Here is an 18,502-nt window from a genome sequence, read left to right as displayed (position 1 = left end):
AGGGCTGCCGGGAGGGCTGCAGGCCCAGGAGACCCCAATTCCGGGGACTGTAAGTGGATCGTGCAGAGCAATTTGGGAGCCAGCGGGACTGCGCCTGAAGACGGACAACTTAATGGGTTTTACTTCTTCCAGATCTGTGACTCACTGCTGGTCAACTGACTCCCCAGGGGCTATGAAACACTTTAGAGCCGTGATGGAACGGAGGTGGGGAAGAAGCCTGGACCCGCAGCCCCAGATGCAGGAGGGGGCGAGCCCTCATTAGTCACCTCCTGTTTACCCACGTGGGTTCCCTAAGCGGGCAGAACGTGTGGGGACCAGTGTGTTCCCGCAGCTACATTCTGGACCCCAAACTTCTCCCCCCACTCCCAGCAGATGGGCAGGCCAGAGGTGTTCCGATCCATCAGACACCCTAGGGAGGAGAACAGAGCCACCTGCCCGTGCCACACGGCCTCAGACTCTCGTTCCTGCAACATGTTGATTAGCAAATCCCCTGTGGAGTGACGTCTCCGGTGTCAGACACGGTTAGGGAAACCGCATCCTCTGTCCCCACAAAGACTTCAGGTGGATGTGAGCAGTGCAAGTCTTCTGAGAAATCCTGCGGGTCCACCCAAAATATTTAGCTATGTTTAACTCGTCACTTCTCCAACTCTCAGGGTGGGGGGCGACTCCCGACACCTGCAGAGATGGTTCTGGACGTGCTCTTACAGAGGAGAAGGTGCTAATTTCCAGAAGCTGGGAATAAAACTGAATATGTAACACTAATACTGAACAGGGAAGGTCCCCTTTCTTGCTGTCACAGGCAATTGAAGTCTCACTGTCACCATTAGGGGCACCTGGGTGGCTCAGTCGGTTAAGCGTCTGACTCCATCTCGGCTCAGGTCACGATCTCACGGTTCGTGAGTTCAAGTCCTGCATCAGGGTCTGTGCTGACAGCGTGGAGCCTGCTTGGGATTCTCTCTCTCTCCCTCTCTCTGCCCCTCCTCTTCTCTGTCTCTCTCAAAATAAGTAAACTTCAAAAAAAAAGAAAAGAAAAGAAAGTGTCACTGTCACCGTCACAACTAGCTCTGCCTGGAGATGTGGACGAGCATCAGATTCCAGAGTTTACGGACATCCGGACTCTCAGCTCTTCGCAGGAACTAAGGGCCACCTCTGTGGCACCCGCCACATGGAAATGAATTTAAACAACCACGGAAATATGAGCAAGGGTGACCACGGTGCCTGGCTCTGTGACGCCCTCTCCCCCTTCTGGCCCCGAGCCAAATACGCATGAATCTCCACACTGCGGGGCCCCAGCTCTCCCCCGCCCCACTGCCACCTAGATCTTTCTGCCAGAGAGCTGGTGAACTCCCATTAATGGATCTCTTGCTGTGTCACGACCCAGAGCTCTGAGAACACTGGTGTCCAGAGGCGTCTGCTGAAGGCTGGGGGGTGGGAGAAAGTCTCGAGCCTCACCCCCCTCACCGGCCCCCCATGAAAGCCTTCCTTAACCTACAGCAGCATCTTGTGGACACGGCAGGAACGTGCCCCTCCGCTTGCTGACTGGCGGGGCTCCGGGGCTCTAGTGTGGGCCGGTTCGCGGCGCGGCGCAGAAGCTTCCGGTGTGCGTGCCGCGGCCCGTCGGCCACACGCACCGAAACCCGCCTGTTTTCTGCCGGCCCGCTCAGCCCAGAGCTTCCGATAAACAGAGTCCAGCCCTAGCCCCACACCCACACCTGCCCGACCTGCCGCCAGCCCTTACTGGGCGCCTGCTGGGTGAGCACAGGGAGCCCTGAGGGCAGCCCAGCGGGAGGGCAGCAAGGGAAAGGGCACAGCTAGGGAGAGGCGGTGGGCCTGTGCCTCCGGGTACAACAGGCACGCATTAAGCACCACCGTGTGCCCAGCACGGAGCTCACACGCAGCGGGGAAGCAGACCAAAGCACGAGTGAATGACTAAGGTCGGTCGTTCCGAGCTTGGATGAGGCCCGATGGAAACAAACCGGGGCCACGGCGCAGGCGCCTGGAGAGGGCAGAGAGGGGTGGCAGCTCTCACGGCCCCCGCTCCGATCTGAGGGTCCCTGGGGCCCCTCCCCTGCCCTCAGAGGCCGCCCATCGCCCAGTGCTGCTGGTTCCCCTGCTAACCCCAGCCAAGCCCGTCCTCTCTCGGTTTCCAGAGCCCCCACCTTCTCCTCCCTCCAGCTCCTCCCCGCCCCCCCACTGCATCCAGGCACCCTCAGTCAGGTCTCCCCCCGGGCAGGACACCGCCCCGGCCGCTGCCCCAGATGAGACCCACATTCCTTCCCTCGCCCTGCATCTCCGGCTCACCACCTGGTTGCTCCGTCGGGAGGGTCCAGACAGGAGAGCAGGGCCCTCCCGGGATTTGGTAGACGGGCTTGGGCGTGGGAAGTGGGTCCCAAGGGGGTGGAGAACCCTAGAAAAGCAGAGCGATGACGGCGAGGTACCCCGGAGGACAGCCACAGCCCCGACGCCGGGGGGCAGGAAGGTCAAGGGGAGGAGGGGACAGGAGCAGAGCCTGGAGGACGCCAGAGCAGACCTGCCTGCGGAAGGGGCCCAGCGAGGCCGGGCGCACCTGGCAGACCGCAGTGTGCCCGTCTCCCTTCGGCTGCACCCGGGGGGAAGCCAGTTGTCAAGGGAACCGAGGCCGGGCGGGGCAGAGGACAAATGGGGAACCTGCAGCCCCTCACCGGGGCCCCTCACGGCTCCTGACCCGCGCGGTTTCCTCCGCCTCCACGGCCCGCCCCAGCTCTGCCCCAACGTCCTGTCTCCCGGCTGCCAGAATCCAGCTCCCAGAAGCCTCTGGCCCCCCACTGAGCCACACACCTTCGTTCAGCCTGGGCCCAGTAGGAGCACGAGGCTCCCGGGGCGGCCGTGTTTGGTGACGGTCCCGGGGCTTCGCCAGCTGTACCTGTGCCGGCTGCATGCCAGCCGGCATCCCCTGCAGAGTCCAGGCTGCGGGTTCAAGCCCACGGCCCTGAGGACAGCAGAAATGAGCTCCTTGGCTGGCTGAGGGGCAGTGCCGGGGGCCGGATCGGGGATTCCACGGGCGCGAACCCAGTGGCATCTCCCCGCACACCCTCCCACCCCCGTGCACAGAGGGGGCTGCTGTGTCTTTAAAAACACTTGTGACTTGCCTTCCTCAAGCTACCTACCTCATTAAAGGACCCCTGCCCCTGAGGCTGCCGGTCGGGCTGGGAGGCTGCCGGTCGGGCTGGGAGGCTGCCGGCCCCCAAGACACTGACAGAAACTGTATGATCACCAGCTTTATATGTGTGTGTGGGGGGGGGGGGGGGGGGGGGCTTCAACATTGCTGCAAAGCCTGTACATTCTGTCGGGGGAGGCGTGTGCCCGGGGAGACGGGGACCCAGCCCAGCAGCCACCAGACCCTCCCTGCAGGAGGTGGGCTGGAGCGGGCCCCACCAACGGTAGCTTCAAACACCTGTGCAGATATACATCTGCACACAGCTGGATTCGGGGACCCACTGTAGGGACGCACCCGCGAACAGTCAGTAACGTCGGCAGAGGCCAAGGGCTGTGGACGCCTGAATGTCTACCCACGGAGGCCGGGGGAGACCGGGGGCAATCCTGCCACGGTCAAGACCCGTGAGGCGGGTCGGCACACCGAGGCACAGCCTCCAAGGTGTGCAGAGCGAGCTCCCCTCCGCAGCAAGAACAGAGGGCCATACGCTCCTGCCTCCCGCGGGGAGAAGGGCCAGCCTCGTGCTCACCCTCTGCTCTCTGTACCGTGGCATCCTCCCGGCCCGTGTTTCACCTTTACGACACGAAGCATCCGTGCCCTCCTGTCCCGGCGCTCCGTCACAGGCCTAGGAAGAAGCCTCAGGCTCCTGCAGGGCCCCTGGCTCCCGGGCAGCCCCTCTCCGCCTCGGCTCCCCCCACGGTGCAGAGTCAGGACGCCTCTGACAAGAAGCGGTGGACGTGTCCGGGCTCCCCCACCACAGCAGCACAGCTCTGGCCCTCAGCTCAGCCTGGCGGCCCGGAGCCGACCGCCTGACCGCACCGAGCCCTTGGCCTCCGGGTCCCTCACGTCAGACCCTCCTGGACACAGGGGTGCCGCTGCTCCCCCTGGCTCGTCACCCTGCGTCCCCGCTCCCGGCCACCGCCCTCGGCCTTAGCCTGAGGAGTACAAGGGTCCCGAGGCCACTGTCGGCCTCCCTCTGTGGGGCAGCTCCAGCCCCCACGCAGCACCCGAGCAGAGGCCTCTTCCGGAAGCGTCTCTGGTAAAGGAAGCAATTCCTTCCTCTAACGGTAGCAACCTGGGTCTAGCGGGAGGAGGGAGGAGAATGAAATGTGCCAGGAGGGGCCTGACTCCACCGAGGCCCGTGGCCAGGACTGCAGGCCCGGCTGGCACAAGGGCCGGCTCCCGGCAGCACCCAGCCAGCTGCCGCCTCCACAGCATGGTCCTTCTCCCTCGGGTTCCTTCCCGCCTCTGGGGCCTGCTTCCACACATCCCGAGTGAGCACGGGGGCCTCCTTGCATGACAGGGGTCCTGGGGGGAGGGATGGGGCTGCAGGCAACATGCTGGCCCCAGAGAGGCAGCAAGGCCACCAGAGTGGGGAGCTGAGGAGGGAGACCGGCAGGCAGGAGATGGGAGGGAGCAGGGGAGGGTGGGAAGGGATGGGAGGGAGCAGGGGAGGGTGGGAAGGGGTGGGAGGGGCAGGGGAGGGTGGGAAGGGGTGGGAGGGGACAGGGGAGGGGTGGGAGGGGCAGGGGAGAGAGAGCCAGGGGCCTGGGGGGTGCAGGGAGGGCCATCAATAGGGAGACAGGTCCCCCAGCGTCCCCCAGGGTCCCCCAGGGCCATCCCTCAAAAGAATGAAGCACGGGGAGGCTCCGTGCTGACACCGGCCGCACACAGCCCACTCCTGCTCCCCCAGGACGCCTCCAGGCTCCTCAGCCACCTGGTCACCCCGGGGCACCCTCACACTCCCTTGGAAGTCATTGTCACCTCAGTTAGGCTGATGCTTGGGGCTCAGTTCTTGGGGCCGGGTGCTCAGAACTCAGTGCTCAGGGCTGGGTGTGCTCCCCAGCACAGCTCCACGGAGAGAGGAACCCACGTCACAGACGGGGAGGCCGAGGCTCGGAGCAGGCACTGGCCGCAGGCCGAGCTGGCTGACCAGGAGCCAGAGCAGGGCCCCTGCTGACCGCACCCCGGCGAGGGGGGGCAGAGCCACACAACAGGACTCACAACACAACTCCCACGGGTAAGTGACATGCGCACACGGGGACCCCCCGACGAAGGGGCCGGCTTCCCGATGGTGAACCGTGCCCACCTCCGCCCACACGTCTGAGCGCCCGCACGGCCGCTCTTGACAGGCCCACCGGGACCACAAGTACAGCTCCGAGAGCAGGCGTGTTAGCCCCAGTGCGGCCGTGTCGTTAGGTCCTCACGCTACAGCCACCCGTGTCCTCCCTGGCGGCCAGGCCAGAGCCCTCGAGTGGCTTCAGGCAGCTGCATCTGGCGGGTGGCCGCCAAGCATGGGTCCTGTAACCGTGGGGCCCGAGTGCGGAGGGCCTGAGGGACAGGGTGCTGGGGAGATGAGACCCCTGCACACCCACACACGCACACTAGCCTGCCTACACACACCCACACACGCACACACACACTCGCCCGCCCACACACGCACACACATGTACACATGCACACACGCCCTACAGCGCCCGTCTCAGGCGGCGTGGTGTGCCCCAGCGGTGCCCTTCCTTCCCCACCCTGCGGCCAGATTTAGAAATGCCCAGAAAAGCCTGGAGTTTGCTTTGGGACATGGGTTCCTCTGAGTCACAGACCACAGACCCCGACGGCTCCCGAGAGGCTTTTCGCACAAATTCGCGAGGCCACCTGGGAGCTTGCGTACATCATAACCAAGTGCAACTGTCCTTCCAAAAAGAAATACCTTTACTTTCCGCTTTTTTCCAAAAGCCCCGTTTAGTGCATATGTCACTTCCTCTCCCAGGAAAGCGTGAGAGAGGCTTCGCTGTCTTTCGAGAAGCAGAAGAGCCGTGCGAACCACGGGGAGGAGCAGAGAGGTTGAGCCCCAGGCACGGGGAGGGCGGCAAAGCGGAGCCGGGGAGGGGCAGCAGCGGCTTGTCAGGAAGCTCCGGGCGCACACACTTTTTGTTTTTTGAAGAAAACCAGAATCAAAAATTTTAGATAATTTCTCGGACTCTCGAAATACTGACAACGGGCTAAAGGACGCAGGCCCACCGGCCGGCCGCCAGACCGGGGCTGGGGTTTGTGGCTGCGCCTCACAGATCTGCTCCTTCACTGCGACGACCCCCCATCCGCAGCTCCGGGACAGCTGACCCACTGGAGGAGCCAAGGGGTGGGCAAGGGGGCCTCTGGGCATCCGCCAGCTCAGGGACTGTGCCCACCACTACCCTGCCACGGGGGCAGCCTCGGTGGGGCCGCCCATCACCGTGCAGACAACCAGACTGTCCCCCCGGAACGTGCACCTCGGGTGGGGGGCCCGGAAACAGGTGGGACTGGCTGGTCCCCACGTCAGCCCCTCCTCCTCCGCCAAATCCTGCCAGTTCCGATTCCCCTTCCTAGGGATTCATCTCTGAGCCGGCTACTGCGGCCCCACCCATTCCCGGGTCCTGGCTGGGCCAGCCACGCGGCACCTACCACGGCAGGGCCTGGCTCCCCCCGTCCCCGGTGCCTCTGCTGGCCGGTCCCGAAAGGTGACCAGTCCGGCGCCCGTCTACCTGCCCTTGAACATGGCGAACAGGTCCGTGTGCCCAAGCCGTTATGGCAGCACGAGTCAGGGTTACTATTGATGCGGCCACACTTGGCGTCGGGGGACACGGCTTCCCGGTCTCCCTAAGCTCCTCTCCCGCGGAACGGACCCATTCTTCCACATGCCGCTCATACCACGCGGCCTCTGCCCCACGCCAGGCTCCAACCAAGCCACTGGGTGTCAGGAGGAGGGAAGCTCCGCATCCACGAGCAGGCCTTGCCTACGGCCTCTTCCGGCTACTGATTTTCTTGTTCAATCACGTTCCCTAATTCCTCACAGATGCACGCACGGGGTCTTATTAGCACACATGGGCCGGGAATGCGGTCCAGCGTCTCCCAACCCTGACAGCCCAGAAGGCACTTCTGTACCTTTCTTCCGATCACACAGCGAGACATCACTTCACATCGCTGAGCGCGTGCACGGGGACCTCACACGACTTTATAAAGAGGAGACATTTGGGCGCTACTCTGCACCCTGCCCTTTGCACATAACAATGCCGTGGAAGTCCCTCCAGGCCAGCCGGTCCCTCCAACTCACTCTCACAGCTGCACTTCTGTCCTTGGTGGAGTCCTTGTCCTGCTGACAGAGGAGCGGAGGTGGGCCGTCCTCCTTGGCGTAGAGGTATCGGGACCTGTGCGCTCCTTGGCGTTAGGTTAATACTTCTGTTACTCTGTTCTCTCCACTACAGACAAGGCTGTGAATGCTTGACTTTACGTGTTATCTTACTTCCTCATTCTTTGAATTCTACGACATAGATTCTCACAGGTGTATTGAAATTCTCGGTCTGTTCTGGGGTCTGTTCCACGTATCTGCTTTCCTGGGCTTATGTCGACACCAAGTTATTTTGGCCATTAGGCTTCACAGGGGTCCACTGTGCCGTGCAAAGTCTCTCCTGTTCTTCTCCTTAATTTTCTTGGCTATTCGCGGAAACTACTGTTCCAAAATTAACCTGAAGATAATTTTATCCAATAGTAAAAAAAAAAAAAAAAAAAAAACAAAACTACTTTCTTGGGATTCTTGGCCAAAGTGACTTTTGGGAGGTGCCTGGCGTCACGACTCATGATGAACGTGGCCCCAGATCTACAGGTGGGGCTATTCCCCAGCCCCGTCTGAAGTGTACTTAGCTCGGGAAGTGCTGGGGCCGAGTTTTTGGGATTCACGTTTACAACAAAGTCACCCATTCTTGTCCGCCGCTGGAGGAGGTATAAACTGGTACGGGATCCCCCGAGAGCAGCGTAAGTGCCCCCAGGTCCCCCTGCCAGGAAGTCATCCTAGAGAAGTGTGTACGGACGGTGCACTGCTGGGCTGCAGGGAAGAACCAAGGACGGGAAGCCAGCTTGGAGCCCATCAGCAGGTGACCGGCCAAGTGCCCTCCGAGCCCGGGCTCCTGATGTGCAGCAGGTGCGGCAAGGATGAAGCGGATGTGAGGGCGCACGTGGGGACACACTGCCCGCGGGAGAGATGGCCCTGAGCCCGTGTGGGGTGCACACACGTGGGGGAGAGAGGAACATTTCCGGGAGGAGGGGCGACGCTGGAACAGGTGTGGCTTTGCAGGAGCAGCATCAGGAGACCAGGAGACAGATGGGGTGACGCTGCCTTCCTTTTTGCCGCCTGATCGTCGAGAACACGCACGTGTATCGGCTCTCATATTAACTAAATGATCCTAACAGGAGAACGTAAGGTCCGGCGGAGTGACAGCCACCAAAGCCAGCCACAGCCAGGGTGACCAGTGCTCTGGGCCAAAAGGATCCCCGCAAACCAGCCACCCGGGGACCGTGCCGGGGTGTCTAGGACGTTGACTCTGCACGATCAGCAATCAGTGGGAGGGCATCCGGGCCTGCTTCCCGCTCGCCGTGGTGCCCCCACCGGGGTCCTGCTGACGAACAGGTGGGGGCCCCACGGAGAAGAGCAAGCAGAAAGAGGCCTGGAACATCCCTCGGGGTCCCGGCCCCGCTGCCCCAGGCGCCACGTGGAGGCGGGTTCACAGGAGGGGTGCGGCCCAGGGAGACACGCAGAGGGAAGGTGGTGAGCTCCCAGGAGAGACCCTGGACCAAGACCCAGCCCGGGAAGGGCTCAGGAAGACGGAAGAAAGCCAGTCCCGCTGTTCTTACTAAATTAACTGCCACAGATTTGGCATCTAGTGTGATAACTGCCTTTATGTTTTAACGTTCCTGAGAATGTTCATTTTTAGCACGGATAATTATGAATCATTTTCAAATCAACCTTTCCCGGCAATGAGTAGATATGATTTGCTTCCACGAAGACACCCACAGACTGTCCAAATCTGGTGTCACCTACATTGAGTGGTGACAGATTTGTATCGTAAATGCTCTGTGACTGGCTTTTCTAGCTGACTGGACTGGCTGACTCCATCCCACCAACATCCCAGAGCCGGCTTCCTGCCTGCACCCGCCTGTCCGCCAGCGGCCTTTCCAGGGGGCAGGGCCCCGGCTTTAGGATCGTCCCCCAGTCACCTTGGGCAAGTCCCCGAGGCCCTCACCTGTGACAGGAGGACGGCAGCTCCCCTGGAGACAGAGAGCAGGCTGCGGCCGGGGTGCCCGCCAGGCACCTGTCCCGTCCACACCGGCACTCGCTCATGGCCTGCTCCCCACTCCCGTCTTCCCTGACGTCGGTTACCTCTCTGCCCCCAACACCTGAGTCTGCAGCTCTGGCTTTGAGCCTGGCACCTGTCCCGAGAGCCACCCAGCCCTGCCTCTGTGCACAAGCCTCGTACCTGCTCCGTCCCCGCAGGTTCCTGCGGCCACGCCCTCCTCCCTGAGGCCGCCCACCCGCACCAGCTTCTCAGGGAGGCCCTGCGGGCTGCCCTCTTCCAAACAGCACCCTCCCCAACCCCACGTGGTTTCCACGTCGTCCTCATCACCACAGGACAGCACGCTTTCAAGTGTGGAGTGTCTGCGTCCCCACTCAAGATCCCAAGCACCGTGACAGTCCCAGGGCTGCGTTCCCCAGGCCCAGAGCAATGCCTTCAAAGCCTGGGGTCGTCACCTCGAATCCAGTAATTTCTTGTTGGATGAATGAGTGAGCCCAGCCCAGCCCCCTGCCTGGGCCTCACTGTCTCCACTTGTAAATGAGGGGACCTGGCCACAGCACCCTGGGACCTTCCCCGCCCTACAGACACAAACGTTCTGCGGGTGGCAGCCTGGGGCCTCCCCCCTCCGGAACAGCAAAGGCGGGTCGCTGACTTCCACGTGGGACCCTGAGGGACACGGCGGAGCCACGCAGGCTGAGGCCCTGGTAAGACAGGAGAGGAGAAGGGCACGTCCCCCAGGGAGAAATGCAGGCACGGCTCCCGCGGCCTGCCCCCTGGTGAGGGGGGTTTGTGGGCACAGGACACCGGGAAGGGTGGAGTGTCCCAGGGTGCCTCCTGCAGCCCAGGGAGCTGAGGCCCCCTCTGCACTTCAGGGAGTTCTGGAATCTTCCATTCCACCCCACCTCACTGGCCCCACCTCACTGGCCCCGGCCCACCTCCCTTACCTCCCGGCTGCTGATGGGGCAGAGCCAGAGTCCATGCCCTGACTCAGGCAGCACAGGGCAGAGACTGGGGGATGGGAGAGAAAGCGGGTGAGAGAGAGCCCCAGGGGCCAGGGGGTGACAGAGGGCCCGGGGGACAGGGACCAGAAGGGAAGGGGGTGCCCAGCACCTGAGGGGCGGCTGCTGCCCGCACGTCACTCCCACTGGGACGGCCTGGGGGTCACACCTGCCTGAACACAGATATACCGCGCGGGGCACCAGGCGCACACAAGCCGTGACAGCATCGCCCAGCAAAGCTCCGAACGTTCTGAAGGACACCTGAAAGCAGTCGCCAGTCCCCTTCCACATGTGCCTGAGGGACTCCCCTCTGGAGCCTCTATAAGCAACTCACAGTCCGGACACAAAATCCATGGCACGTCCTGCAAAGGCAGGAGCCCTTCCCGTGCTCGTCACCTCCGCCCAGAGCCCCCCAAGCCCCCCCCTGCACCCCGAGCCCCCTCCCGCCTGCTGGGTCTGCACTCGCTGTGCCGCGGCCTGGGGCATTCTTCTCCCCACCCCCCCCCCCGGCCCCTCCTGACCACACGATCAAAAGGCCTCCCCACCCCCACGCGCGTCATGCACGTCACTTCCTTACCTGTCTTTCTCACTAGCACACAAACCCCTCAAGAGCGAACTCGCACCGTTTCTCTAGTTTACAGCCAAACCCCCAGGGCAGGTGCACGTGCAGTGGTCACGGACGAGGAGCCGGTCTTTAGGTGGCGACCTGGGGTTGCGAGGAGTCACGCCAGGCCAAACGAGACTTCCACAGTCCTGCGCGCATCAGGTTCCCACCAGTGCCCCGTGGACCGGATGTGCCGGTCGTGGCACTGGGCGCAGCGGGCCCCGATAGCGGAGTGGGCCCTCCAGGCCCCAGTTCACTCCCCAGGCACGGCACAGGGGCCTGGGGGGTCCGGGCACCTGCCCCGATGAGCGGGGGGCGGGGGGGGGAGGGGGGGAGGTTGCCGTGTGCCGAGCGGGGACGGTGCACGGCTGTGCGGGAGGAGGGAGCCTCTGCTCGGCCCAGCATCACCGAACCCGCTGACTCTTCAAGAGGAGCCAGAAAGTCAAAGCTGTAAGTCAGAGTTTTCAATTTCCAAAACACAGTCTGGGATGAAACAGAACGTGTCTGTACAGGTGCCTGGTTTTCCAAGGGCCTTAGGACCGATCCCTGTCTCCTCCCCATCCTCTGGCCCGCACACAGAAATTCAGTCTCCTTTGGGGTCTGGAAGCCAATGAAGTCATTCACACACAGGAGTCAGGGACTGATAACAGTTCAGAGGAGCCTATCCTGAGGCAGCTGCATTTTTAAAGAGCACTTTTTTTGTCTTCTAAACGTTGCTCGCCTTAAACCAATAAAATGAACGTCTAGCTCCTAGGGCCGACTGTGCGGTCTGGCAGGAGATAAAGATTAAATATTCTGAAGCAGAGAAACCCAACCAGGAGGGCCTTCCTCCACCCTTGACCTGAGTCTCCAGGTAAGGTCACGGCTCCAGTGAGAGAGGAGGACAGCAGAAGGTTCTGGATGTCCCCTTCCCCACCACAGCACCTGCTAACCCTGGAGCTGGGAGTCAGGTCTGGAAAGAGTCCAGAGCTCCGCCCGCAGCCCCCCTCTTATCCCAGGGCAGAAACGCTCAGAGGACACAGTGCATATGTGCACCTGTGTGTCACCACCTCACACCTTCTCTGGACACTCGTGCGCCCTGGTTACAGCCGAGGACGTCCCCGTGCTGCGCTGGACACACCCCGACTCTCCCACAGCACAGGCTTCTCAGCCCGGTGACCGAAGGCAGAGAATGTTGGCACACCTGTCCTCCCACCTGCACACAGGTCTTCCAGAAGGACCTGGGGTCTGCACAGGTGCTACCTTAGGGAGCTTGCAGCAAAGCTTTGTTTCCTTTTGTTCTGTTTGCCAGAGAAGTAGAGCTTCCCAAATGTCCCTAATCACAGGGTCTCCCTGACGAGTGGAGGCTGCCGTCCACCCCGCTGCGGCGGAAACCCCCCGCCCGAGACTCTGGCAGGTAACTCGCCCCAGCCGCCCGCGGCCTGGGGTAGGAAGGGCACTTGCTCGGGTCCGGGCACCCGGGCGCCTGGCTCTTACCTCCAGCGGGACCACCTGCATCAGGATGGCGAAGTTGGTGAGGTGAGTGCAGCGGCAGACGGAGTAGCTGAGGTTCCCTTCCGCGAGCACGCAGCCCTGGTTGGACCAGACCCCTTCTCCGGAGCTGGGGACACAGGAGAGAGAGGGGCAGCCGGCTGAGGGAGCGGACGTGCCGGTGCTGGCCGGGCGGCACAGGAACGAGGGACAGGAGAGCAAGGAACCTCCCGGCCGACACACTCCCGAGGCCCCTGGCCCACGGCCCAGAAAAACAAGATGTGCTCGTCCTGGACCTGGCAGTCCCACCTCCAGAGAGCTCTGAGGGGACACACGTGAGCCCAGAGGACACACCCAGGGGTCCCCGCCGAGTGACGCCACAGAACATTAAAGCAGCCCCGTGGCCGCCATGGGGCGCTGGGTGAGCAAAGTGTGTGGCTCTCACAGAGGTGACAAAATGCAGCACGTCGGTCAGGGATGTGTATGAACGTGGGTGAAACACGAGCCCTAACGCATCGTGTGCACGAGGTGCAGTCGGGGCACGCGGAGCGTGAAGCAGAAGAGATCGTATGTTCTCCGTGAGCGTGGGCCTAACTTACACGTGAATTACTGAGAACATCCCAGACTGGCGACCTCCCAAGAGAGGATGAGGCATAGCAGCCAAAGGGATGTTGGTTTTTTCACAACATTTTACTTTTTTAGAGATCAACGTATTGACCTGGGACTCGTAACCCTTCTTAAAGTGACTGCAAGCAAACCGCGATTATTCCTTCTTATGGTGACGACATCAGTGATGACGATTTTCTTCGGTACGTCTCTTTGTACTTTTTAACTCTCAACATGATGTTTCCGTGGTTCCTCCCAAAATGACAACTTTGACTCATGGGCAAAGATAGATCTTTGCTTCAGCCAAAGGCGGGGTCCTCGGGGAAACCTTTCCTAAGATGAACAAAGTAGCAGGTGGGAGTTTCTCTCTGTTTTACATTCAGTTTTGGTGGCAGTGTCAGCCGTGGACGGGGCGGATGAGAAACGAGGCCACCCCGGAGGGGCCCACGTCCCTTAGGGAAGCACGCCCTGGTGGCACTTTCACTGCCACCCCACACGAACGTAGTCCGGGTGAGGCTCTGCCACAGAAGCCGAGGGTGGGGCAGGAAAGGGTCACGGGGGCATCTCCGGGTGGGGACAGCGGCTTCAGAGGCACTTTCTGGGATGCACGGTGCACTCTCCACACGGAGGTGGGGCACCCAGCAGCGGCCAGAGAGCACTGTCAGTCGGAGGCCCTGAGGCCCTGCCTCATAGCCTGATGCTCCCGGGACCTCGAGGACAGCCAGCCAGGCCGGCAGCTGGGCTCCATGTGGCTCCTCTGTCCCTCTACGAAGCACACAGATGCCACGCTCCCGTGAGAGGCTGGCCTGGAACCAGCAGACGCTGGGCCACATGAGCAGGGTCACAGGGATGGACAGTGCGCCTCTCTGTACACAGAACAGACTGGGATCTAAAAACCACGGGAGTCACATCCTCCCACATGGAGCCACAGAGGCGTGAGGACACCTGCATCGGCCAGGGCAGCCGAGCCCTACGCAGCACCTCCTCCCTCGAGTGACACCCACTTCCCGGGGACACCCACAGGAAGGAGGGCTCCCCAGCCACGCACGAAGGACCTGCCTCGGGCGCCAGGCCCAGCGACACCAAGAACCTGCACGACCCCGTGACCTGGGACGCCTGGGTCTACGCACAAAACGCCCACTCGCTGGCACGCATGGCTAAAACGTGGGACAAATGTAACAAGGTCCCACACGGCAGTTAAGAGCGATGTGGGCAGACCACAGCCCAAACTGTGGTGGTACGGGACATGGAACATGGATCGGAACGAGAGCACGGATTTCCTTTGAGCGTACGTTTAACTCATACACCAGTCACGGAGAAAACACACTCCTGAGTCTCGGCAGTGCGGCTGCCACGAGGGAGCAGGAGGGGTCAGGAAGGTCAGAAGGTCCCCAGGGAAGCCTGCTTGGAATAACGTGCTGATACCATGCCTGACGTCTAGAAAGAAGTGACCGGCATTCTCAGCGCAGGGTGAACATCTTTCATAGGTAAAATGGAACAAACACATTCGGAGACGAACAGGAAGTGGCAGCAGACCTGCGCTACGTAAGGAGTTCGAGGGCCACGACGCCAGGCAGAAACTTCCATCCGCGCACAGTCAGAATAGCGTGAAAACAGACAGGTGTGAAGGAAAACACGTAATTGTTGTGTTCTTATTTCCAGTGGCTCCAGAAGGTCACTCATCTGACGTGTCTGCAGTGGAGAGTGACAAGAACAGCACCTGTCGGGAACAGACGCTCATAAAGGAAACAAGGGGCATCCGCCAACACTGACCACATGCTGGGTCATGAAGCAAGTTCTACAAATTTAAAAGGACTGAAGTTAAAAAAAAAAAAAGAATGTTTTCAGATCATAAAAAAAAAAAAAAAAAAAAAATCAATTAGAAATCAACAGCAGGAAGATCTCTGGAAAATCCCCAAGCAGCTGGACCAAACAACACACTTCAAAGCAACATGTGGCTTGAAGAAGAAGTCACAAGAAAGGTTAGAAAACACGTTTCGCCTAATGGGAAAGAGCAACGTGCCAACACCATGGACACAGCCAACTCCGCGCTCACAGGAAAATTCACAGCATGAAACACTTGCGTCAGGGAAGAGTCGAGGCCTCAACCAATGACCGAAGCCCACACTCTCGGAAGTTAGACAGCGAAGGGCAAACGAATCCCACGGCAAGAGGGTGAGAAAAGACTACGTCAACAAAATCGAGAATAAGAATGCAAGAGGGGAAGACACTCCCAACCAACGGCGGTGCCTTTGAGAGTGATCTGCAGGACCGAAAAACCTCTCGTGCGAGCGGCCGAGAAGGCGCGGGGACCGCTGCAGATGGCAGGCGCCAGCTGAGGAAGTGGCGAGGGGACGAGGACACAGACCGTCTGACGCGCACTCGGGCTGCGAGGGGACACCGCGAACTACTCCGTGCACGCACTTTAAACGTGGCCCGGACACGTTCTTCAAAAAAGTAACTGCCAAAACACAGAGGACACGTGGCCCGAATGGTTCTGTGCCAACCAGAGACGCGTGACGCGTGCTTCAAAGCCTGCCAACAACAAAAACTAAGGCTCAGACGGCCCCGTGGTGAATTCGATCGAATGCTGCAGAAGAAACAAGACCAGTTCGACCTACACTGTCCGGAACGAACCCTTTACAATGGTACGGTCACCCTGCTACCAAACCCAAAGGCTTGACGAGAAAAGGAGACTACGGACCAATTTCCTCCACGAACACGGACACGGACGCAGAAGTCCTCGACACGGCTAGCAGATGACATTCGACGACCTGTGAACGAACAAGGCACCCGGGCAAACGGGCTTCCTCCCCGGGACGCAAAGCAGGCCAGCGTGCAGCTTCATTCACGCTGCCCAGAAGCGGCCCGCGGACAGGAGGGAGCCAGGGAGGGGCCGCCCGGCAGGAAATGACCACAGGGGGCTGTTCACACACACGACGACGCGGGTGTCTTCATGCTAACGGAAGGAAGCCGGACTCCACGGGCTACGCACGCAGCGGTTCCGTCCCCGCGGCGTTCTCGTGGACGCAGAACCGTGTTGGTGGAAGACAAATCGGCGGCCGCAGGAGCTGGAGTCCGGGGAGGAGTGACAAGTGGGCACACGGATGGGGCAGGGGCTGGGCCCGTTCTGCATCCTGACCCCCACGGTCACTCGTCTGTGAAAACTCAAGAGCCCTGTGACAGAGGTGTGGCCGTTTCTGCACGTGCACTTCTGGCTAACAAAGAACACGTGGGGACGCGGACGGCGGACGCCCACACCACGCCGGCGGTGTGGGGATCGAGGGCAGAGCGGGAGGGGACAGGCACTCTTCGACATCGTCCGTGACGGCGGATCCCGGGACACCCACGCAGGCACGGAGAAGGGCGCCCCTGGCCTGCGCTCCAGCTCACCGAGCTCCAGCAGGGCTGAGGTGCGACAGTGCACCCCAGCGTGGGCCGTGAAGGCCTGGGAGGCCTGCACGCCAGCCGGGGAAGAGCTGCTTGCCCAGCGCCCCCCGCCCAGCCTCCCCCCGCCCCACACCGGCCAGTGCGGCACAGCCGAGGGCGACGGACCCTTCTCAGGCCGCGGTGGTGCCCTGGCTGCACTGGTTGCCCGGGCTTTCAGGGGCGGAGTCCTGCTAAGTCCCACGTGGTCCCCGAGAACACCTGCACCAGTGCCTCCTTCTTGTCTTGCCCTGCGTCCCGAGGCGTTTCCAGCATTTACGGACAACGCTACCGCGTTGCCTCCAGAAGGGTGACCCGGACCGTAACCTGGACGCGGGTGCGCCCACCCGCACCTGCTCCCCTCCCCCAGCGGTCCCCCCGCCCCGCTCTCCTCTTCCACTCTCCCCCCATCCTCACACCCCTCCCCTCCCTCTCCCCTCCCCTGTGCTCCCCCCACCCCTGCTCTCCCAACACCACGTTCTTCCCCCCTGCCCACCCGGTGCTCCCCTCCCCTGCTCTCTCCTACACCCTCCCCCTCCCTCCCCGCTCCCCCCGCCCCCACCTCCAGTCCTTGCCGTGGCCCCAAGCAGGCAGTACCTGAAGTCCAGGAAGGCACAATACAGGAAGACCTGGTTGCTGCTGTTGGTGGCCTCGCTGCGCTGCCGGCGGGACTGAAACGAAAAGATGGATATCTTCATGAGGCCGCTGGACGAGCCAGGCTCCTAGCACTGAGCTGAGCACCGCGCCCCAGCCCACGGGAGACCTTGGGTTGGTGCCACCAAAGGCCACCCACCCTCCAGCTCAACCCCGTGGTGGTCACAGAGCCCATGGCACCGGCCACCTCACACCCCCTCCTCTCCTTCGCCCACACCAGCCCAGAAGCCAGGGCCCCGCCCCAGGGCCTTTGTACTTGCCGCGTCCTCCCTTGAGAGTGCTCTTCCCCCCCCCGACGATACATGGTCTCCCGCAGGTCTGTGCCACCTGGTCACCCCAGAGGGACCTTCCTGCCCAGTCGAAACGGTACCAACCCCTGCGCTGTCCACCCCTTCCTCAGCATCGACCACCACGCAGCAGATTACATATTCACTCATTTGTCTGTGTGCTGTCTTCCCCACCAGGAAGTCTGTCCTGTGCCCTGCTGGCCAGCTGGCTCTTACCACGGGCTGGTTGAATGAGGACAGAGGAATGAGCAGACCAGATCAACCTGGGGCTCTCGTTCTCCCCCAAGAGAGAAAATTCCAGCCCTGGACCTTTCCTGGATGCCAGCTGGGGCACTTGGCCGCAGCGGCTCTGCCCAAAACGGATCGCGGGGGGTCCGCCCAGAACCGCCACCGGGAAGCTCCGGAAGCGGGAGCGCGGCAGGAAGCCAGGGCCGCTCCGGACTCGCGGTGTCTCACAGAGTCCCAGTCAGTACCTCTCACATGGTCGCCCGCCACTCACCCCATCGTCTCATCCACCAGCGCTGCTCACGAGACCCCTCCTGGTCAAGGGGCCGTGTGGGCCAGTGTGGGAGCCAGCGTGGGGGCCAGCGTGGGCCAGCGTGGGGACCAGCGTGGGGACCAGCGCGGGAGCCAACCTGCTGCAGGAGAGGTGAGCGACAGGGCGGCTCCCTCGCCATCCCGGCTCCAGACGGGACCTAAGTTCCTCTTTCCTGGCAGCAGCCCTGACGGGTGCCCTCTGGACCCACCGCAAAAACCAGAGGGCCACCTGTCATCGGCTGCGTGCCAGAACCATGGCTGATGGTCCCCGAGCGCACAACGCAGTTACGTGTGCCGTTTATTACCGGTACCTTGGCAAAACGGAATCTTCACCCCTTTTGTTTCCCTCTAGTGCCAGCATTATCTCAATGCCTTGTTGTCTGTGCCTGGAAATTCCGTAGACCCCTCCTGCCCAGGACCGTGGCCGGTCCTCCAGCTGCTCACACCTTCGCCGCCTAGAGACGCCCCCACCACCCTCCCTCTCCCAGTTCATCTTTTACACGGCATTCAACACCACCGGAAACGTGCTTGGTTACTGCCTGTGCGTCACCTGTGCTCCTCCACGACAGTGAGGCCCCCCCCAGGGCAGGGATGCCTGCTGCCCCCCGGGGTCGGCACTGCCACAC

The 18,502-nt window shown here is 61.7% G+C and overlaps 1 protein-coding gene across 6 annotated transcripts in view; it reads right to left on the bottom strand.

Annotated features, from left to right (window-relative positions):
* ADGRD1 (adhesion G protein-coupled receptor D1) overlaps positions 1-18,502 on the bottom strand; it is a 180,071-nt gene that overhangs the window by 25,616 nt on the left and 135,953 nt on the right. For all 6 annotated transcript variants that reach the window (XM_058691526.1, XM_058691527.1, XM_058691525.1 and 3 more), the window contains 2 exons: positions 16,996-17,069; positions 12,373-12,496 (listed from right to left, as the gene is read on the bottom strand). In XM_058691526.1, coding sequence (XP_058547509.1) covers positions 12,373-12,496; positions 16,996-17,069 — 198 coding nt within the window. The remainder of the gene's footprint in view (positions 1-12,372; positions 12,497-16,995; positions 17,070-18,502) is intronic.

Source organism: Neofelis nebulosa, chromosome 11 (assembly GCF_028018385.1).
Source record: "Neofelis nebulosa isolate mNeoNeb1 chromosome 11, mNeoNeb1.pri, whole genome shotgun sequence".
In the NCBI taxonomy this organism is placed as follows: Eukaryota; Metazoa; Chordata; class Mammalia; order Carnivora; family Felidae; genus Neofelis; species Neofelis nebulosa.
The sequence above is the reverse complement of the archived record's forward strand: the minus strand, read 5'-3'. Positions and strand labels throughout refer to the sequence as shown.